Below are 24,333 nucleotides of genomic sequence, written 5' to 3'. Positions count from 1 at the left end.
GGTGCTGCAGGGCGTCTGAAGAGGCGGCCCGACCCGTTGAAGTTGCGGGAGATGTTTGGGGTCATGCACCCTAATTTGGTAAGTTTATGACTTACTTAATTACTTTATGTTATCTAGTTTTATGCAAGGTTCTAACTATTTGTTTTATCTTTCTTTTGTATGCAAACAGGTGGTCTAGTCCCCATGGGAACTAGCTAGGTGCCATTGCAGATTTAGAGGAGAGTCGGAGTCTGAGTCGGTGCCGGATATTATTCCAGGTAACCTAGGTACCTCAGAGAGCGGGTGCTTAGGCAGATATTCGGCTTCTTCGGATGCCTCAGGCACCTCCGTTTAGTATGTTGCGCACAATCGACATTCCTACCCATCTTTGTGCGGGTATGCGGCAGGGTGTGTCGGTCGATCGTCTGGTGATTGTAGACACTAGTTATACGGAGCTTGTGCGTGATCAGATTCTCCTTCCTCCGGTAGTCCATGTATGTGTAATCTTTGATCTTGTTGATAGTCACATATCTGTTAGGTTATGATACATATGACAATTCATAAATCATGCGGAAAAACCATAAAGCCAGGAAAGCATATTATTTTCACATAATCATTTAGCATAGAATAGATGCATACATGTTGCAGCGTGCCTTCCCTAGCTGCGCCCGAGCCGAACAAGAACAAGTCTTTAGGACTCCAAATGTCGTCCCTCCGTAGATAGTCCACAGTACGTCCGGATCCGCCTCAAGTTAGACCAACTAGAATCGCCCTTAAGGTTACTAGGAATTTCGGCTATGTGTTTGCAAGTGTATGGCTGATTTTTCTTTCAAAAACTTACCCTTTGAATACTTCAATCGTACCTGCAAATAATGACCCTAGGCCCTTATTTATAGAGGTATGGAAAAGGAACTGGAATCCTATTAGGATACTAATTAGTTAAACTAGAATCCTAGTAGGACTCTAACTAATTAATTTTATCCTTTTAGGATTAGGAATTTAATCATCAAACAAATCCTATACAATTTAGGTTTCGTATGTGAACACAAACTCTACACGAGCATGACCCACGAGCGTGCAGGCCATGCCCGCGCACAGCCCACACGGCCGCTCGGCCCACGCGAGCCGCAAGCCCACGCGAGCAGCAGCACAGCTCGCAGCCCATTGCTGCGCGCGCTGCGCGCGCTGCCATGGCCTGCTGGGCCTGGCCTTGCGCTGGGCCTGGCGTGGCCTTGGCTGTTCGTGTGGCGCGCTTGGCTTGCTAGGCGATGGCCTGGCTTCGTGCTGGGCCCTCGTCCGGCAGGCCTCGTCCGATGCTTATTCGTACGATACGCTTCCGATTAAATTCCCGGTTCCGGAATTCATTTCCGATACGAACAATATTTAATATTTCCGATTCCGGAATTAATTTCCGTTTCGAACAAATATTTAATATTTCCGTTTCCGGAATTATTTTCCGATTCCGATAATATTTCCGATTCTGACAATATTTCCGTTTCCGGCAATATTTCCGATTCCGGCAATATTTCCATTTCCGATAATATTTTACGATACGTACCATGTTTCCGTTTCCGGCAACATCTACGATTTGGATAATATTTATATATTTCCGATACGATCCATATTTCCGTTTCCGGCAATATCATCGTTTCCGGAGTATTCATTTCTTGCTTGTGACGATCTCAGCTCCCACTGAAACCAAGATACGTCGATTCCGAATATCCATAGATAGAGTATTTAATGCCATTAAATACTTGATCCGTTTGCGTACTATTTGTGTGACCCTACGGGTTCAGTCAAGAGTAAGCTGTGGATTAATATCATTAATTCCACTTGAACTGAAGCGGCCTCTAGCTAGGCATTCAGCTCACTTGATCTCACTGAATTATTCATTTGTTAATTAATACTGAACCGCACTTATTAGACTTAACATAGAATGCATACTTGGACCAAGGGCATTATTTCCTTCAATATCTGCTTTTGTTTGCTGTTTTGACTCATTCTGTCGTATGCAGCCTCATCCTACCACGCATGACGGTTGGGTGTCGCATGACTGTGAAATTTCCTATATCATGGAGGGTGGCTCCGAGATGACGGAGGTGGTGGTGCCTATTGTCCCCGACGGGGAGGGATTTCATCATTTGATCTTCGATGGTGCTTTTCCGGTATGTACCCTGTGTTAATAGTTATCCCTGCTTTATTCTATGTATGTTTGCTACTAACATCATTTTTATGTTTCTTCAGTTGCCCATTAGCATGGCTAACGGGATGATGAAGGTGATCAACCGGTTGAAGGTCGTGTTGGTCAAGACTCGGACGACTTTTTCCTGTCGCAGCTCGAGCTCGACTCAAGTAGTGTGCCCGAGCCTTAGTTTTTGCTTTCAGTAACTATATGTATACTGACTTGCCGTTTATATTTTGTGGACTAGAGTGCGTCAGTCCCGTGTGCAGGAGCCGACGTGGACTCCTCGGAGAGGTCAGGATTCCTTTGAGGGCGACCTCGGTACTTCTAGGCCGCATGCTAGGCCACGTACATCTGATGCTGGGACGAGTCAGAGGCCACCGCAGCAGAAGACGGAGTCCAGGAGGAGTTAGCGGGTCAGTATGAGGTTTGTGTGCCTTAGATGGGTTGGCAACCACCGCCGTTACAGGTATCTCAGCCGAGTTGGCAGCCGCTGTCGTTCTAGGAAACTCAGCTTGGCTGGACTGCACCATCATTTCAGCAGCCTATGGGTACGGGATGGGTGCCGACTGATATGCTCATATTTTATAGTTTTTTTACCCCCGCCCCTTAGTAATTTTTTATCTCAAATGAGCTTTTCAGAGCGACTTTTAGTACTAATGTGCTTCTTATAATGTGTTTGTAGTTTCAGGTTCATCATTGTAGGAATTAGCATATTTGTGCGAATTTCATACTCATTTGAATCACTACAAGAGATTATGTACTTTAGAGAGCACGGACATTGAGTTGGAAGAGTTTTCAAGCAAAGCGAATAGTGAAAGAAGTAGATAACCAATACTCGTCTACTATTTTGATCATAAATCAAGTTATACAACTGCAAATGCAACGATTCAAATTGGGTTGGATTCTAGACTTCAAGATATTTCCAACGAGTGGTCATTCGCCTGATTCCTACTTATAACGAAGGAGATTTTGTATTTTTAAGATACGGGATCTTGCAGTTTGACGAGCAGATCGCCGGATCGGGCGGCCCATTGCGCGATCGGGCGACAACAACCCCTGGGCGCAGATTTTAGTTTATTTCCGATTTTCGTTTTTTTATGGGCAAACTATAAATACCAAGCCCTTATTATTTAGTTGGAAAACTTATTTTTCTAGTACCTTAGTTTATTTTATTGCTTAGTTTTTATTCTCTCTCTAAACTTTTGTTAATTACTTTTATTATTCAATTCAAGTTTCAAGCTTTAAATTGCATCTTTTGTTCCTCAATTTGGTATTTCTTATTTCTTTCCTTCGTTATTCAATTTCAATTATGTTTTCATTAATCATGTTTGCTTTGTTTAAATTAAAATTAAATATGTGTGAGTAGTTTATATTCTACGGTTTTGGGAATCCACGAATTAATATGAAGGGATAATTGAATGTTGTTGATTGTTGGTATTGTGGTTAATTCCTATTTATTAGTTTCCTTTACTATGTGATTAGATTTGCGCATGTTTAATTGTATTAGTCTAGCAATATCAGGTTAAGAATCGAGAGATGCAATTTTGTATTTAGGCTTGTTTCAATAGGTAGAATTGGGATTAATACGTAGCGAGAGCCTGTTAATTCTAAGTCTATGATTAGTATCGACTCGAGAGAGCATGCTAGTCTAATCAACTGATTTATTGATTATTATTGATTGTTTATCATCCTGGATTGTTGTTCATTGGTGAACCTATGCCCTAGACCTTTTAATATCTGATTTATTCCTTTTTATTATCATTGTAGCTTTAATATACAAATCAACTCTTATTCTTGTTTCCCTGTAGTCTAGACCTTATATTTAGTAGTAGAAAGAACGTTGTTTCCCTGTGGATTCGATCCTGACTTCCCTTGCTATTTAGCTAGTTATTTTAGGTTTATATTTGATTACGTGATACGACTTTAGCCTGTCACTGACGCATCCGTTGCCAACGTCGACATGGAAGGTTGGACAGTCGTTGTAACACCCTACTAATTCCTTGCTTTTATAAAACCATTTTCCAATTTAAAATAAAGGAATTACTAAAGTATTACCGCCACCGTGATAACGGTTAAGGCTAGTACCAGAATTACGCAGCGGAATTAAATGTCAACTAACTTATAAAAACATAATAAATGAAGTATTGAGGCCTCCTACAATTTGGAACCGTGACGGCCCAAAATCCCAAACATAAATAGTTCAAACATTTCAAACATAATTAAAATAAAGTTAAATAGTTTCAAAGTACGAAAACATGCAACTCTCTCGATCATCCCTAGCCACATGATTTCCGATCTACCAACCTGCTATTTTATTCTACTCCCCATCAATGCAAGTGCAAATGATAGATCATCATAGGGTCATTAAGGCAAGGGCCATTACCAGAACACACAAAGCACGTAGTCAGCAAAAGCTGAGTACTTACAAGCATAGAGTAAATGAAACTAAAACATGCATCACTACTAAGTACTAATCAACATGCAAAAGCCATATAATAATTAACAACCAATCGTGAATACAAGACTCGACTCTTGACTCGACTCTTGACTCGACTCTTGACTCGACTCTTGACTCACAATTTAATTAGAATAAGCTTCGAACGGGCCAAAAGAAAGTTCCATAAAGGAAAGGTGATGGGAGCCAACCATACACCAAAGAATAAATAATAAAATCGGGCCATACCGATGGAATTCCTGCGCATAATATAAATGAAACAACGTCTTGTATCATTAGTAGGAGTACGAGCTTTCCGGCAAGACTCCCCCCATTGTTCATACTCAAGGTATATACGTTCCAAGAGTTATGAAGCTTGTTCTGGTTGCACTTTACGTTTATTAATATTTTATTTAAAGGTGAACTCAAGACTCGACAACATGCATACATACAATTAATAAACAACAACCAAAACAATCTTATTTTAATTGCTTTAGGACTTGTGATCAACAAGGCAAGACACTTGTGATATTACTACCATGTTCCTCCTCACCAAAGTGAGACTCCACATCATGCACACTAACATGAGGGTTGTGCCCTTGCACGACAAATTCTAATTCATTTCATACATAATATTCCCAACTGAACCCTACATGTGCGGTGGCTTACGTGAGCTAACCCTTCACATGTGGTAAAATAAATAGTACAACGAGGTACGAATAATTGGCTCAAAGTATGCTAGACATCCCGTACAATAGCATACAAATAAATAATCCATCCCTTGCATGTGAAATAAACCATACATGCATAAATATTGAACAACATGATTGACAATGAAATCCATACTCATAATAATTTCAACATGCTTGTTCAACCAACAATTCTATAATTCCAATAATATTAATCCACATGATCGTTCACCAAAACATATATGAATCCGCATAATATAATTCACATCATCAACAATCATGTAATGTCATTGACAAAAGGTGTGGTCGCCCTAGACTTGTACGTACCTTGAATACCTAAGCGTAGGGGCCACTTTGCAACAACGAGCACTCAACTAGAAATCACCTCCTATCATCAAAATAATGAAACTTAAATTATTTCCATGTTCATTAAATTTCCAGCAACTTTATAAAAATTAAAACCTCCTTTAGACTTTAGAATTCAATCGTTTTTCAATAATGCAATCGTCTCAATTTGCAAAATTAATCCCTAGTACAAAAATATACTTTTTCCGCTTAAAAATCAATAAAAATCAACACTTTAAACCTTTATTCAAATCTGAAAATATAATTGATTATCATAATTAAAATCATCACCTAATTATGCTAATCAATTGACTCATTAGGTCTAGGTTAAAACCCTAACTTGAAAATCCCAATAAAACTAGTTTAATATCATAAAAATCAATGCTTTATTAAATAAACAAATCTGAAAATTCATCCTTTAATAATTAAAACAAACCTAATGAATCACAACACACAAATCCTCAAACCACGGTATTCATAACCGGTTCCCAGCATTTTAATTACTCAAAACAATATAATAATTTAAAATACGGAATTTAAATAGAATAGGTAAGGAAGAAGAGAATTATACCAATCCGGCCTATAGCACGGAACAACCACGAATTAATGTGATTGGGCGAAAAGAGATTGGAAAAACAAACACGAACAACACACACACACACACGACCGTGTGTGCGCGCGCAGCAAGGGCGACGAGCAGCGACAGGCGCGAGCGGGGAGAGGGGCGCGCGCGCTGGGCGCGAAGGAGAGAGCGAGAGGGCGAGCGAGGGTGCAGCGTTGTGCGCGAGGGCACGAGCGAGAGAGAGGGGCAAGCAGGGGTGTGCACGAGCACAGAGCAAGGGGGCGAGTAGGGCTGTGCACGAGCACACGAGCAAGGGGGCGAGCAGGGGTGTGCACGAGCACACGGGCAAGGGAGGCGAGCAAGGCACAGCAGCAGCGCACGAGTGCTCGTTGCGGCTGCGGGCAAGAGAGGAGAGGCGAGGGAGAGTGTGTGGGCGAGGGCGGGCGAGCACGAAGGCTCGAGGCACGAGGTCGTGCGGGTGCCGAGCAAAGAGAGGGAGAGAGGAGTGTTGGGCAAGCAAAGCAAAATAGGGTTTATGAATTTTAGGGGCTCATTTAATGATGGGGGAGTCCTATTTATAGGCTCCCTAATCCCTTGATGGGCTAGGCTTAAGAAATTAGAATTGGGCTTAGGGAATTAAATGATTGGGCTAGCTTAGGATTTAATTTAAACTCTTTGGATTGGGCTCGATTAATAAAACGGATTGGACTTTTTATTTAAAACCCGAAGCTTTAAAAATCATTTGCAACTCATTTAATTTCCCGACTCAAGAATTAAATTCGTTTCGTAATTAATTAAAATAATAAATATTCTAATTAATTAAAATACATTAAATAAAAATACATTTAAATATTATTTAAATGTTAATAAATCGTAAAATGCTTTATAAATATAATAAAATATACTTATAAATATTATAAAAATACGAGGTATTACAGTCACAGGGTTGGGACCAACTCCACCTTCTCAGTTTATGAGAAATGATCCGTTTAGTGGACCACAGGCTGTGCGAGGTGAGGGTCCGAGTGGAGCTAGGTGATCCAAATGATGAGGATGATCTCTTATGGGGTGATGCCCGACCTCCTAATTTTGGCTCTTGAGGGGATCTTGTGCTTGAGAGATTATTTTTAGACCGTGTACATATGTTTGGATATGTAGTATTTTCTATATTTGTGTTCGTATTTTCGTCAGACTTATACGTATTCAATATTCCCTTTACTTTTCCATATTTGCATTTTTTTTCATTTTGTCTGAGTTCTACCGAATCACAATTTTGCAAAAAATAGGTCATTTTTTGGCGAAGGCATTCTGGCTTACCTTAAAAGGAAAAATAAACACACAAAGGGAAATTACGTATTTCAAGTTTTAGGGTCAGCAACATTTTTGGAATTTTAGTCAAAATACTTTTTATTAGAAACTGGATCCGAGTAGAATTACATGTTTTGTAAAAATCCTATCTGTCCTAGAATAGTTGAGTTATACTAGAGTTTGTGTAGGATTAAAATTGAATAAAAACGTAAATCCTATGAAATTCGGATAGGTCCTAGAGTTTGTCGGGGACCGACCTACCGGCGCCAAATTTTTCCAGCGCTGCACTGTTTTGCACTGGAAATTTCTGGCCTAGGTGTGGTCGGCTCTGGAAATTTCTAGCGCTAGTTTCCCGGTTTCGCATAAACTCGAATTATGTTTATGTTTTCAAACTGACTTAGGATTTTCTTAGTGAGCTTTATAAATAAAGATTGATGTGCCCGTTTAGTCTTTACCCCTTGTTGCATTGCTTTAATTGTCTGTGTAATTCTGAGTCTTAGTCTTTATTCTTATCACGTCTGCTTCCATCATGTCTCTGAAATCTGTTGTTAGCAAGTGGCTTCGTGCATTTACCCCCATTGAAAAAATGCTGCTAAAAGAATATGGTTTATATGCTTTCTTAGGCTTGTAGCAAATAAAAATATACTTTTGCTTCATTCATGCTACCCTGAATTTTTGGGATCCCGACCATCATGTTTTTGTTTTTAGAAATAGTACAATTGTCAGTCAAATGGAGAGACGGTATTCCATGATGCTCATGGTTGTTGCTGAGACTATATTTTGTGCGGATGCGTTGAAGAAGGACGCAAAATCCGAAACTTTGGTGGCAGCCCCCTTTACTGCAGGTAATCAATCGTATATTTTTAATTTGTTTTTTTGTGTGCGCTTTAATTTTGTTGCGCTACAGGGATGGAGCTATAAATTTATGGTGCTTACAACCAGGCATTATAATTTCGCAACGCTGCCAGTGGAAGTTTATACTTTTTGCATTAGTGTTGGCCGCGTTGGAAAATTGAAGCGTTCAGATGGCTAGCGCCATTAATTTCTGGCGCCTCTGTTGTATGCGCTGAAATTTTCTAGCGCCGGTTCCTGCAGTCATATTCATATTTGTTCGTTTTATTCGCATTTTGATTTCACGAATTGTGTGCGAGTGTCATGCGATTGATTCTTATTTCTGTATTTTCAGATTTGGCTCATGGAGCGGCTGAGGCTCTTGGAAGCCCCGTTTGATCTCAGGACTTACTGTCCCAGGGCCCTTGGCAACATGAAATATTTGCTACATGGGGAGAATGAGGCCGAGTGGACCTCCTATTTTACACACGATCTTTATTCCGTGAAGTGGGTGATCCCCGTGGTGAGGTCTGCAGTCGATGATAGGCGGTGCCGAATGTATTGTTTTTACATGACTTGTCGGGCTGACCCATCCTACATCTGTATTTCCGTACCGGGTTATGAGGCAGTACGGCATGAGGCAGACTATCCCTTTTTCGGATACCACTCCACCACCTACAATTGTCTTCCCGCAGTAACTCACCCTTACATGGGCTGAGTATTATGATAACTTACCCCGTTGGGATGTTACTGCGGAGGGGAATATTGCTCTTTCTGAGAATTACAAGATATGGATGAGTTCGGATGATGCTGTAGAGAGGACCAAGGCTCGTAGTGCTGAACTGTTGAGCTGATGCGGTCGCAGAATAGAGCTAAGTAGGATCAGGCTGATGTTTCAAAGTTTCGTGATGCCGGTTCTAAACTCAAAGGAGGCAGATAGACAGGAAGCGTAGAACTGATCATCCATATGCTGATACTAGATCCCGCAGAAGGCTTGTTGAGTGTGCGGTAGCTGCGCTCAAGAAGGTTGTGGCAGTAGACCCGGTTAAGGGTCGTCGTCGCGAGAAAGGTAAAAAGCAGGCGTGGACTAAGAAAACTCCAACTTCTGCAAATGCAGTTGTTGAAACTTCCATCATCGGTGCACTTGTTAGAATTGCTGCATCTGGAGTTGATTAATTGATTGATGTTCAATCTGAGAAGATGACTAAGCCCTGGCGACCATGGAAGTAGGCCTACAAGAGTCGGTTGCTTCTATATGGATATAGATGTTGGGGTTGTGAAGGAACTTGTTGGCGCGGCTCCAATATGTTCCGACCTCCACAGAGTTTTGTTTGGTGATCCTGAAGAGTTAGAGTAGTGCTTTAGGATTTTACGGGGTGTAGGCCCCATTGATTTCTATGCTTTAGTTTGATATATTATTTTTCTTTTTTGCATTTATTTTCTTTTGGACTCGGAGTGCGAGTGTTTAAATCCCAATTTCAATAAATTGTTATTTTTTTTCTAGTAACTTTACCGACTCACAATATTTTTGCAAATTATTTGGACCGAATCCATTCTCAGGATCGTAAAAAATGTTCTACACACCTTTAACAGGCGCTTCTTTGGTTTTCAAACACATGTTAATTACGTCAACAAAAATCGATTCCAAAATCCAAACCCTCCAATCATAGACCCCTTCTTCATTCTCAAACCTCATTCCAGAGATCAAACTCAGAAACTCTGCTATGACTTCCACTCGTTTGAACATACTTGTACAATTATCCAACAACCCTTTTTATTAATTTCCCAGAATTTTCACTTCACACATTTAAATTCTGTACAAATCCAAAATTTCGTCCTCTCTTTTTATACCCACTTCACGCAATCATTTCTATAAGTTCACGTCTTCCCTGTGAACCCCAAAATTCAAGTAAGTTATTTTCTCAATCGCTTGCTATGTCATTGTTAATTTGAGTTTATTTTGATAGAATTTTGATCGCACGTTGTTTATTTGTTATATTGAATTCAATTTGTGCTTGCCCGTTTATTTGGAATTTATAATTTTATTTGATGTTGAATTATGGTTGATCAATGTTTTTGATGCATTTAGTCAACTTGTTATGTAATTATGCTGAAGATTGGTCATGCCCATCTGAATTTTTTCATGAAATTTCTTGATCCAGTTCACTATTCGTCTGGAGGTTTTCTGGGTAGCAATTGATTTTGCAATTTGATGTTGATACTACTGGAAATTATGTTCCTTGGACCGATTTAGTAATGCCCATCTGTTTTTTGGGGCAAATATTTTGATTTCGGATGTGTTTGGTTCACCTTTTGATGGGAAAACTGGGGTTCTGAGTGCATAGTTTGAGATTGATGATTGGGTCCTTGGTTCGATTGCTTGGTTAAGGGTCCTTGGTGCTGTGTTGCTGCAGTTGAATTCATTGAGCTAAAAGGCCGTATAGTCTACTGTGTCACACCTCTTATCCTTGCAAATTGAGAAGATCATGGACTTCCAAGTGAGTTCTTCGTCGGAGTATGGAAGATTGGAGCAGATTATATCCCAGTTTCTACTGAAGGCCTTGCACATAATTCTAGAATCCAGGATTCCATCACTTAAACAACAAGATCGTAGTGGGGACTTATTGTCGAACTCAAAGGCAAAAAAAATTGATAAATGGTTCAATTTAGCGTTAGGAGATCGCCCTGCAGCTCTAGAAAAGTTGCAGTCTTGGCATAGGAATCTGATGGATCCAATGATAATTGATGTAATTGTCATTCGTCGAGGACTAGATGATTCGTCTGGTAATGATTTATACTATGAACAGGCATTTGAAGGGGGAACAGTTGAGACAGTTATTGAGAGATGGGTAGTTCAGTATGAAAATCATAAGATGATGCCTGTACAAAATAGAGACGTTACTTTGTTGTATAAGAAAATGTACCAAAAATCAATCATACTTTTACGCTCTCTCTGCTCAATGATGAGGCATTTGCCTGCTTATAGGATATTTCGAAACCTTAGTTCTTCAAGCCAACCTTCTGACATTGATGTTATATATAAGGTTTCTTCTTTCAGTGACCCCTTCTCTAGGGAAGAGGAGCAAACAATGAAGAAATATAGTTTCAACCCTGTGGAAGCTGTAAATGGTAAACTCTCTGTATCTGTAACTTATAGAAAGGATTTGTCAGAATTCAGTCTTGAATCTTCAACATCATTTCCTCCTGTAATTATTTCTGATTATGTTGGAAGTCCTGCTATTGATCCCATGAGGGCCTTCCCGTCTGTAGAGAGAGTATCACAGCCTATCTCATTCTCATTAGGAGGATCTAAAAATGCGTGTCCAACGCCTAGTCAACGTCCTCATAGCTGGTCTAGTGGCAACCATTTCGCTGCTGCAAACATGCAAAACTATCCCGTTAGTGGATCTCCACCGGTACATCGTTTCTCAAATGTACCAAGTGATAATCCGTCTTTGCCAACGTATCTTCAAGGCCAAAGAGTTCAGAATTATAGGCTACATGGAGGACATTACAAAACTAATAGTTATGATGAGTCTCTTTCACCTCCATTCTCTCCATCTTCATCTCCATCTCCCCCAGCATATCTCCTTAGACAAAGTCATTCCCAGCCTCAGTCTCGGCTACGGCCAGAGTCAGCACCTGTGACTATTCCGCATCCTATGTTGAACAGAGGTCCTGCATACCTTTCTCCTAATTTATCCGATCCAAATAGAATGTTCCTCCCTCCTATCTCTCCACGGAGTACAAAACCAGAACCTTCACCACATGGGTCTCCATCTCCATCAGGAAACAGGTTATCCAGAAAGCTAGACACATTAAACCCTGGAGAGCTGTACTCTGGAATGACAAATCACTCTTTTGGATCAAAGGTAATACTCCTTCAGTATTCTTGCAGGATTTTCAACTTTTAAAAAGTTTCAAATGTGTAATTTATATGCATGTCTTTGACAACTGTATTTGTTTGCCTATTGCCAGATAACTAGAGATAGCAAAGATGAATCTGGGCGGTTTTCTGGATTGCTTTCTTCTAGTAGTTCACCACGTAAAGCCTATTCGAGAAGCTCAAGTAAATCCTTCCAAGATGAGCTGGATGTATATGACTTTTCATGTCCATTTGATGTTGATGATGTTGATACATCAGATTCCCACGCTAGGTAATTCCCTCTATCTCTAGATATTGAAATGGTTGTATGGATCTATTTGTACGTTGTTCAATTTCACGTCATCGGTGTTGCTATTATATCATTCATTTCGTAGGAGTGACCGAGTGAGTTTCTCACACTGTTTACTTATGGATGCGATTATGTGATTAATTGGAAAAACTGAAACTCGAATATCCTTTGTTTTATCATAGAACTTGACCCTGTGAATCTACTGCAGGTTTTTTCATCTCTTCTATCTTATTATGTTAGTGAAGATCCCTAACAAAAATAGTTTCCTGGGTCCTCAAACCACCCTTTACCGCATGTAAACAACAATGTAATCCTTATTGATAAATTGAGGAGATCCATAGGGTTAAGTGATGTACCTTGCCCCCTTAGTCCCTTACTGGATTTGATATTACTAATATCATGATTCATGAACATGTTAAATGTTAAATGTTACTAATGAGGAGAGCCTGTTTCTGCATTTGTATTGCTGTTATTGTTTCTTATTCTATCATGTATCATCATATTTCATAGTTATAATGATCCTCATTTAACTGTTCTCCCTTACATGTAAAAAGTTATTGTTCTATTGTGGATGCCATATTTGATGCGTCATGGTAGAGTCTTTAGCCACCTACTCTCTACTTCTGAAGGATGTCTCCGTTTAATATTGACTTTATTGATAACCACGAGACGTAATAAATTACCTTCAATAATATGAGCTCTCTTTTGGTCCTTTTGAATACTATAGATATAGCTCCTGTGTAGCTGTTATACATACCTTATACTAGATCTCATATGCATGATAAGCTGTGATCCTCCTCAATTATCTCATTCAAATACACCTTAGGGATTGATTGGTTCAACACAAAACAAAGGAAAGGAATCAAGTAAGAGAAAGGAAAAGGAAGGAAAGGAAACTCCCCCAAATCCCAAATGCTATTTGGTTTGTAAAGGGAAAAGTAAAATACTCCTCCCAGTTAATCTCTCCCTGCCTTTCTTCTGACCCAGAACTCAGTTTCTTTGGCGGACAATTGGATATTTGCTGGTGGTTGCTTGGTTGCTTTTTTTTGGGTCATATATTTGTCTTTGGGGTCATCTATCTTTCTCTTTTGATTGCTGTCAGATTGGGGTTGATTTTGGTGACTCAAGAATTTGGGATTTGTCCATTTGTGGTGGTTAGCCTGATTATACTGGACTATCTGAAGGGTGGTTGTGTCTGAAGTATGTTAAGCAAGTTATTACTAAACTGGTGAACATTTTGTCACTAGAGAGATATGTCCCATAATGTCAGCCCAATTTAACGAACCTCATTTTCTTAAATTTGTTTTTCTATCAAAACAATTTGACACAGCATCCAAATATCTAATTTTCTCCAAGGGAACATGCCTGGTATAAGTACATAGCTGATGTGCTCTGTACCTAGCCATGAACGCCATCACATTTTCCACAGTTATTGCATCACACGTAGCCAGGTGCGAGCCTGTAAGCTAAGTCAATACTGCTTCTTTGTTCCCCACTTGAGTTGCAAGCTTGGATGCTCTCAATGTCTCAAATAAATGGGAGAAATACTAAAGGGTTCATCTAGAATCCTTCTGGAGCCCCTGAAAATTATTTACAAGTTAAGAGCATCAAATTCATGAACTCTGTCAACTTTCTTTCCTTTTGATGCCAAAACATTGTATTGAACTCTCCTAGCACCTAGATTATAGGTCCTTTTTGTTTGCAGTGCCGGGGTGTGGGATTGTTGGAATAGATGTATCGTTTCTTTAATCCTATTTTGTAAGAACTAGAGCTCTTAAAATAGTAAGACGTCATGATTTGATCACTAAGTTGGAGCCTGTTGTTCAAGAGTAAATGAATCGTGCAGAGTGAGAGGAGTCTGTTATTTAATACTTCGTACACAAAAGACCACATCTCTTTATTCTGACTTAGTTTATTAATGTCTGATCACTGCGCACACTACTATGTGACCCTTGATGCTAACCATAAACATCTGGTACATTTTTGTTAGCCTACACTGCAGTTCAAGATGATAATGCTATTGGAGGTCGCTTTAGCTTAAAAAATCTCTTTAATATGATTACTGTATGAGTTTATACATGTATTTGTAACAACAATGTGCGCTTTCTTCAGTGTTTACTTTATAAACTTACCTAAATCTCGTGTTTTCATTTTGTGCTGGTATACAGTCACAGTCTTGAATCAAAGAAAGGATCAGAATTCAATTCTGCAATGTCAATGGGACGGAAGTCACAAGACGCTGCTGTAGGTGCTCTTGTTCACATGCTTAGGACAGCCCCACCACTACGCCAAGACTCAAGCTGCTATTCAGCCAGCAGTCAGAGCACCCAACAAGACGGCAACTTCGGAACTGCTTCTGGATTTTTCATGTCACGAAGGGCATCTGATGCCCTCGAAGAGCTAAAGAGTTACAGAGAGATGAAAGATCTTCTTCTCTCTAAAAGTGGACACCGAGTTGTTAACAGAGAAGATCTTCAAGCTCTACCCATGGATATCAAAGGGAGGAAACTTTAGAACTATTTCTCAACGACTTTGATATTTGATCATATCATTGCAATAGAATTTTAACAAGAAGCGAAGATGTTAGAAAAAAAAAAGCTAACATTACTTGTACATAGATTAGAAATCAGTTGTTCCTTCCTCGTGGTGGAGTTTAGTTACTTTTACAATCAGGTGTATTGTTTTTGCATACTGGTTTTAAACTTATTTGGCTGGCATTCTTGCTAAATTCTCTGTTATCAGCATATCAGATGCTGTAAACTGATGTACTTTGGAATATTTTGTTATGAAGAATAGTATGACCTTATTTACAAATTGCAATACATAGCAAAATCTGTTTTGAGTGAGTGATGTATTTGCTCTTTAGCTATCAGGTTTCAGGTTTAACGTACCCTTTTTTGCTCGCTTTTGAGTGGAGTCGAGCTAATTGCCTAAGGCCCTATTTGGTTCATTATTAGTAAAGGAAAGGAAGTGAAAAGAAAAGAAGGGAAAAGAAAGGAAAAGAAGGGAAGAGAAAGAGATTTTATTTTCCTGTTTTTGGTTTAAGGGAAAAAAAAAGGAAGGGAGGAGAAAGGAAATATAAATGACAGCTTTTAATTTAACGTGAAAATTTTATAAAAGGAGCTTTTCTTTCAATTCTCTTCCTTTCCTTCCACTTCCCATATAATTATTTGAACCAAATACAGGAAACCTTATTTTACCTTTCCTTTCTTTTCTTTTCCTTCCAATTCCTCCCAACCAAATAAAGCCTAACAGTTAGGCAATTATTGTTACATGTAACGTTACATCGGGCTCTTTTATGATTTTCTCCTGCTTAATGTATTATTTGTTTTTCAACGAGGTTAAGACTGTAGATTGTAATCTGTATACGTAGCCACATAGGTAAGAGTTTCGAATCCTGCATCTTCGATTTGTAATGTTTTATGTATTATACATTTATAATGGCAAAAGGATTGTTTCGTTAATCGTTTATCCTATTGTTTTAGTTGGATGTCCCCAAATGACGTGATTCATGCAGTGCCAAAAAGATTGGCGTGAAAGCTTTACATAGGCCACACAATCACATAAATGCCATTTCTTTTATCCTAAAGGTGAAAGGTGTAGACCTGATTAGGATCTTCTCTACTGAAAATCACTTTCTTTTTTTTTACTTTTTTTTTTCTTTTCGTTTTTGCCTATTGTATTGTTTTCCGGGGAGCTTTTTAGGAGGTGTTTGGTTCACGAAATTTAGATATTACCATATGAGGTACGAGTTTAAAATGGCCAAAACTTATATTATGCGTTTGTTGATAATTTTTAAGAATTCTAAACTCAAACATCTAGATATGGAGATAGAAAGCTAAGGGAGAGAGTAATTTGGCTCATATATAGTATCACACCAATATATTAGATATTCATCAAATAAAAGAAAGAAAAAAACATTCCATAACTGAACCAAACGCAGGGTAAGAGTGAGAGCCAGAGAATGAGAGCGAGAGAGCGAGGTATCGTCTTCCTTGGATTTCAATGACGACAAGTAAGAGTGGATTTCAAATGACAAAAGATTGGGCTTATTTTACATAGGGTTGGATTTTAGTTAGTGGCGGACCTTGAACGGTTTTATGAGGGGGGGCCGGTAGAAAAAAGTTAAGCAATATACTATGTAATTATACAATTATACATAATTTTAGGGGGGGCCGTAACTAAAACTACACTACAAAAATTTTCGGCCGGGGGGCCAGGCCCACCCCAGCCATAACAAAGATCCGCCCCATTTTTAGTCAAATTCAAATCCAAATCCAAATCCAAATCCTTTTAATTCCCAAACAAGGTATTTGGGTCAATTCCATCATTTCAAATGAAATGACAATTCCCAAATAGGCCATTAGGAGATTCATTCATGAACTCCTAAACAAACAATTTACAAAAACCTAATTATTAATAATACTAATATTTAAACCATAACTTAATTAAATATGATTAGATATAAATATGGTAAACTTAAATCATACTTCATATGATAAAAGAATTTTTATTTTATAAACATGATTTTAAATCACAAACTTTTGTTTAAAACAATTAAATTATTTACCGAAAAATTCATTTAAATCAACGGGCTGAAGAATGAAAAACGACGGTTTTAAGAGAGAATTAGAGAATTTAAAATTACGTAGAAAAACATTAACGCTTTTGGTGTGGAAAAATAATGCAGGCTACGAGGGATATTTGTAGTTGAATAGGGTATGAGTTATGATAATTATGGTTTTTCAAATGTAGGTAAGAAAATATTCTAGAATGTTCATAGAAAGATTTAAGAAAAAAGAGAATAATTTAAATATGGAAAATACCCCACAAATTAAAAGGTGCATCCGGTTGTATGTAGCTCAATCGGGTTAAAAGCACACCTTTTGCAATTTAATTAAAAGCTCATTTGCGTTTAAAAGTACATTTTTATAATTTAAAAGCACATTTTTACCGTTTAAAACTTATACTTTTTCTTGTTGTAATTAACATTATGTTCTTTTAAGGCGGAAATATTTATGTCTTTAAAAATGTGCTTTAAATCGGTAAAAATGTGTTTTTAAACAATAAAAATGTACTTTTGAAGGATTAAAAGTACAAATCGAAAGTATTTTTATTTCCAAATTTCTTGAATAAATTTTCAGATTTTTCCAAAATCCTCTTTAAAATCCGAAATTTCCGAAAATAAAATATTTTCTAACAAAATGTGATATTAATTCAAAAAAATCTGATCTTTAATCATTATATTTTGGAAATATAATTCCTTAATTATTTTATTGAAAATCCCTTTAAAATTATTTTAAAATTATATAAATAACCTTAATGGATTTTAAAATAATATTTCCCTCCAATTTAATTTGAAAAGCTTTTCCTCCAAAATTATTTTGAATATAATTACAAAATAACCTTATTTATGCTTTTAAAATGCATAAGCTATTTAAATTAATTACATAAAATTACGGTGTATTACAGATTCTATGTAATTTATCTATTCGTAAATAATTTCAGGTAATTTATTATCCGTAAATGATTTCATGGATCGATTATTTGTTTTGTACTACATAAAATAGTTTCATGTAATTAGTTTTTTGTCATCTATTTTTAGATTTTGTGAAATCTTGACAATTTAGAAAAAAGATGCATTTTCACAAATTTTAGTTGAGACTTGTGAATTATAATTTTATTACTATTGTCCAGTGATATTTTAAATCAATGTAGTATGAAAAAACTCCAATGTTCAAACATTTTCAGTTGTGTCAATATAAATAATCAAGAAGTATTAGATGTTTAAAAATATATATTGAGACCCTAAATAGAATTTAAAAGTTGGTTGAACATTTAACGAAAGTTCACATTTGTAAACACTCAAATATACACGACTATTTGTATTGGGGAACCTGAGTGGTAACTTCATTTCCATAATTTCTCATAAAGTAACAATAAAAAGAATTTTAATGTGCTTAATTCTTTGAAGTATATTTTCGAGCATTTAATTCTCTAAAATACCAACATTTATTTTTCGCTAGTACTATTATACGTATTATTGACTTTTAACAATTTCTTTTCGGCTTATATGCACTTTATCCGCTTGTACTATATTGTACTATTGCAAAATCATTAATAAAAACCCTTAACATTTTCTGTAAATCTGTATTTTTAGCTATGTATTTTACTTTAGATTCACTTCTCCATAGTTACACGAACATAGAGAATTGTATATAATTTTAGTATAAACGATTTCATGTAATTTATCTATTCGTAAATGATTTTGTGTATCGATTATTTGTTTTGTATTTCCCAAATAAATTCATTTAATTTAAGAAACTTTATCAATCTCATACGAGCCCAACAAACAATGAAGAAATATGCAGACAACAAAAGGAGGGATGAGGAGTTCGTCATTGGAGATATGGTGTTTCTCAAATTACAGCCATATAGGCAAAAATTCTTGGCAAAGAAAATCAATGAGAAGCTGTCAGCACGCTTCTATGGGCCATTCGAAATCATTCAGAAAATTGGTGCTGTGACATACAAATTGAAACTACCCCAGACTTGCAAGATCCATCCAGTCTTCCATGTATCCCAATTGAAGAGAGTTGTGGGCGCTCAGGTAGCTGCTGCAACCATCCCTGACCAACTGCCCACGGAGTTAGAACTGTTGGTGGAGCCGGAGTCCGTGTTGGACATTCGCAGCAAGGAGGGAGGTGACACCTCTGTGTTGATCAAATGGAAATGTCTCCCTGCCTTTGAGGCCACTTGGGAAGAAGCATCCTTGATTGAAGATCGCTTTCCGAACTTCCACCTTGAGGACAAGGTGTGTCTTTGGGGGCGGGGTGATGTAATGGACAACACCAAACCGTCTGACCCACCTGTTCTGGTTTACAGGAGGCGCAACAGAAGGACTGCAGGCACCAACAACAACCTGAGCACTAACTGGAAAAGAAAAAAAAAAAGGAGCAGCAACAATCATTAATGAATTGTACTTACAGCCTTTGGTTATGTAGTATAAGTAAGGAAAGAAAGGAAGAAGAGAGAACCAGAGAATTGATTTGTGTATTGAGAGTAGTAACCTAAAGTTACCTTGGAGAGTTGTAGCCTCAAGCTACTAGTTTTGTAATCGTACTCTTGAGAGTTATTCAATTAATCAACTTCTTCTTCTTCCCAATATTCTTCTTCCCCATTATTATTGTGCTGTGTGTGCGCATTGGGTCAGCTGTGCAGGTACATTGTAGTTCTTCTCATACTACTGGCTAGTGATACTTTAAATCGATATATTATGAAAAACTATAATTTTCAAACCTTTTTAGTTGCGTCAATATAAATCGAGAAGTATTATATTATATGTTTAAAAATATTGATATAAATATTAGAGACCCTTAGACAGAATTCAGAAGTTGATTGAACATTTAACAAGAATTCTCATTATAATAAGGGTTAAGCACAAACCACATACACCTACAAACATAAAAACGACTCGCTGTTGAAAAAAAAATATCATTAAATACTACATTAATATTAGACAAAACTTTATATCATCCAGCTGAAATCCTACGGAAAATGCAATTTCGTCTTTAGCATCTAATCCATAATCAGTATTATAGTCTCCTTAACAAGAAAAAATACAATGGTTTTTTGTATATCATATTAAATTTCTTAATTTAAGTTATTTTGTTGAATCGGTGATGCAATATGAAAGAATTGTAACTTATTACTCAATCTATCAAGGTGATATTTCCATTTTATATAGCTTTTATGTTTGAGACAACAAAAAGGAATGATAAAATAATACTTAAGCTCTGTTGTGTTCGACTTATTTTTTGACTTATTTCAGACAAAATAAGGCTCTGTTGTGTTTTACTTATTTTGACTTATTTCACACAAAATAAGTTCAGATAAGTTCAGATAATATAAGTTCAGCAAAAATAAGTTTTTTTCAGACATTTTCAAATACAAATAAGTTTATTTCAGACAAAATAAGTTTTTTCTGATAAAATAAGTTCAGATAAATTCAGATAAGTTCAGATAATATAAGTTTAGTCAAAATAAGTCCAATAGAACGGAGTATTACTGCATTTTTTTTAATAATTGCACCATTGGAGATTTCACGCTTCGCGATGCACTATTTTAACCACCAATGTCTCCTTATACATTTAAAAAAATTATAAAAACTTGATAATTTGAAAGTATATTTTGAGACGAATAAAACAAGATCTCACATGAATATATTTGTCCTTACATATAAATCACAAAAAATAACTATATAAGAACATGGGAATAGTACTAAAACCTAAATGGTACAATTATTAAAAAATGGAATAATAAAAAAAAACAGAGTAATAAATAAGTTATCGAGCATTTGGAACAATGGAAATTATTCTATTAGTAGAGAAAGACTAGTTTATGCACTATCTTAATTTTTGGCAAATCGTTGAGAATTTCGTACGAACATATTTTGTTTGTTTATGAATTCGTTATAATTGGAAGAAATTTTCTTTAGAATGATGTTTCATTATTATGATGTTGATCAATGAAGGACTTTATGCAATTTCTTTTTGTAAATTATTACTTCATGATACAGAACTGAAAATAATTGTATCTACTTGATAAGTTAATTAAAAAAATTCATTTTATAAATCTTAAGTGAAATGTGTAAATTAATGTTAATTGTTAACTCAACCAAGACGAACCAATCTATATAGTATGATACACATGCCCCTTCAAAAGAAGTATGACACACAATCCATCCATATGACGATCGAAATAATAATATCAACAAAATATTAGGAACCAATGATGTCTTGGCCTAGTGGTTAAGACTAAGGGTCTGTGTACAATAGATCTCAGGTTCGAATCTCCCTGCCCCCATTTGTAATTTATATTGCCCTTGTGGCTCATTCGCACCAAAAAAAAAAACAAAACAAAATATTAGGATGTAGTACATTAGAGATAGGATTGAATCTCATCTCCATCTTTTTCCTTATGACTCTCTCTACATCAAAAGTAATAAAATTTGTAAATCGTAAATAAGGACATATTATTTTTTACCACCTTAAAAAATCGAAAAATTGTTTTTTACCACATAAAAAACTAAAACTTGTATTTTACCACCTAAAAAAATTTAAAACTTGTTTTTTACCACCTAAAAATGGAAAAAATAGATGAAACCGTTAAGTGGAGGGTCACAAAATTAACAAAATTCAATGGAAATGAAGAGAGAATGGTGAAGGAGTTGAAGAAAATCGCCGAGGAAGTGTATAAAATTGGAGGGAAATTGAATTAGTAAGTCCCACATAAAGATTTCATCTTTTTTCTATTTTCAGGTGGTAAAAAACAAATTTTAATTTTTTTAGGTGGTAAAATACAAGTTTTAATTTTTTAGGGGGTTAAAAACAATTTTTCAATTTTTTTTAGGTGGTAAAAAACAAATATCCTGTAATACCCCATATTTTTAGGCATTTTATTAATCATTTTATGCATTTTTTTTTTAATATATATTTGATATTAAATTATTTTGGAGGGAAAAATATTCAAATATTTTGGAGGGAAAATATTCAAATGTGAATATTATTTTCAAAACTGAATTAAATTATATTTTTCATATTTTATTAATTCCTAATTCTATTAGGAATCAATTTTGGAGAAAAAGAGTTTTAATCAACTTAAAATTATTTTATAAATCCGAAAATTATGTTTAGTATTTTATAAAATAAGTTTTATATTATATGATATTTATGAGAATATATTTCGGATTTGTTTTGGAAAAATAAGATAATTCTATTTAAAATTGGATTTAAAGAGTTTTACCAATTCAAAATTCCCTAAAAATCCGAATTCTTTGAGATAAATTCTGAAAATTTCAGGATAAATCTTAATTAATTATTTAAGCATCTGTTTAAAATTTCGTGATTTTATCTTTTGTATTTCTATTTTAAACAATTTTACTCTAAACCGAATATCACCAAAATCATGACTAGATTCAGAATCCTATCTTAGCTTAAACACCAACCACGGCCATACCCCTTAGGGTTTCATTATAACCCTAACCCTAATCCTACACCTATAAATACCCCCTACTTCATTCATAATTCCTCACACCAAAAGTTGAGAGTTTTCCCAAGCCCGCTCTTAAACTTCTTCTCCCTCTTTGGCTCTAAACCTTCTTACCTAAAACCCTTATACAACCACCACGACACCCCCGTCGTGCACTCCTTGCCGCCGACGTCTACCTCTTGGTGTCGTGACTTCCACACCCCAATTGTTTTCAAAGCCTTCTCTTTTACGGTCAGTTTTTACTATTTAAAATCTTCTAAATTAATGCCGTAATTTTTAAAAGAGTATTTTTAAAACCATAGTTCGAAATTTTGATTTATAATACTATTATTATGCATTCATAACTCATGAATTAAATTTAAGTCCATTAGATTTATTTTAATTAATTTAATTGTTTAATCATGAATTAATTAGGGTTTTATTTATTAATTGTTAGGAACTCGTGAATGATCCGTAGCAGGATCAAACTAATCTTTGTGTGAGGTGTTATTTAATCAAGGTACGTGTATGTGGCTAGATTGTTATAGATTGAAATCTATGTATGGTTTGATTATTAACTATTAATTGTTTTCAAATTGAAAATTGTGAATTAGTGATTTTGAATTGTTTCTTGATTTGTGAAAATTGTTTGAGGATTTTTGAAAGGTTAAATATTTTTATTGATTTTAATATGATGATGGATTTGTTCAAGTGGTGTTTGAAATAGTTTGTTTGGTTTTGATGAGTTATAATCTTTATTTCAAAATACGTTGTTTTCTTTAAAAATACGTTTGATTAAATGAAAGGAGGATTGTGGTTTATCATATGGTGGTCTTTCATGACATTATTATACTTTTATAAAGTTGGTGGAATGGATTTCATGGAACTTTTATGTTCATACGCATCACTTGTTGTGTAAGTCGAGGGTCACTTGTTGACTATTATTTGGTTAGTACCCCAATGTATAGATTTGTGATGGAATACTAGCTTGGGGGTGTGCACATTTAGGAAGGAAGGGGAGAAAATAAGAGGTGTTTGATTTTCATATTCTAATTGGAATCTGTTTTTGAAAAGTTTCTACTTTTGGAATATTGTTATATTTGGAAAGTTTATATATTGGGAATATTTCTTTTCGTGGAATGTTTCTATTTTTGGAAAGTTTCTATTTTGGGAATCTTAAATCTTGAAATGTTTATACTTTTGAAAAGTTACTATTTATGGAAAGTTACTATTTATGGAAAGTTTCTAATTTTGGAAAATGAATATTCTATGATTTCAATTAAGCAAGTTTGAATTAAATGGTTTGTGAAAGTATGTTCAAATATATATAAATGTTTTGCATGTCTTGCATATATTCGTACTTAGCTTTTGCTAACCCGTATTTCCTATTTGTTTTGGCTTGGCCCTGTTCACCTTTTGGTGAGCAGTTTTCAGGAACTTGATGTGATGCTGTGACATGCTTGCATACGGGATTAATGGAGAGTTCACTAGTTAGGATTTATTTTTCTAAGTTGGTTTCATTTGTGAGTTCAGATTTTAGTATTTTAATTTCAAGGGTTTATTCAATATACACTATTATTTATTTCGATTATTATTATTCAATAAAGAAAAGTATTTGAGTTATTCCGCTGCATTAGTTGAGTTAATTAGCCTTTAACGTAATCACGTGGCGTAATACTCCTAAGTTTCTCTCCATGTTGGTTTTATTCAAATAAATGTTGGTTTTAAAAAAAAGAGAAATTTGGGGGTGTTACATATCCAGTAAATAATACTTCATTCTTTTTTAAATGACACAA

General features: G+C 35.9%; 1 protein-coding gene and 1 long non-coding RNA gene across 2 annotated transcripts; both read left to right on the top strand.

The window, feature by feature from the left end:
* Nucleotides 1-9,901: 9,901 nt before the first annotated feature.
* LOC110797965 (autophagy-related protein 13a) lies at nt 9,902-15,354 on the top strand. The gene is made up of 4 exons (XM_022003100.2): nt 9,902-10,242; nt 10,496-12,205; nt 12,312-12,490; nt 14,677-15,354. The coding sequence occupies exons 2-4, from the start codon at nt 10,820-10,822 to the stop codon at nt 15,020-15,022; spliced, it is 1,911 nt and encodes a 636-aa protein (XP_021858792.1). The 5' UTR covers nt 9,902-10,242; nt 10,496-10,819; the 3' UTR covers nt 15,023-15,354.
* Nucleotides 15,355-22,619: 7,265 nt separating this feature from the next.
* LOC130470655 (uncharacterized) lies at nt 22,620-24,138 on the top strand. The gene is made up of 3 exons (XR_008931367.1): nt 22,620-22,789; nt 22,995-23,057; nt 23,965-24,138. It is a non-coding gene; the product is annotated as an uncharacterized lncRNA (long non-coding RNA).
* The last annotated feature ends 195 nt before the right edge of the window (nt 24,139-24,333 follow it).

This window comes from Spinacia oleracea, chromosome 3 (genome assembly GCF_020520425.1).
Source record: "Spinacia oleracea cultivar Varoflay chromosome 3, BTI_SOV_V1, whole genome shotgun sequence".
In the NCBI taxonomy this organism is placed as follows: Eukaryota; Viridiplantae; Streptophyta; class Magnoliopsida; order Caryophyllales; family Amaranthaceae; genus Spinacia; species Spinacia oleracea.
The sequence above is the reverse complement of the archived record's forward strand: the minus strand, read 5'-3'. Positions and strand labels throughout refer to the sequence as shown.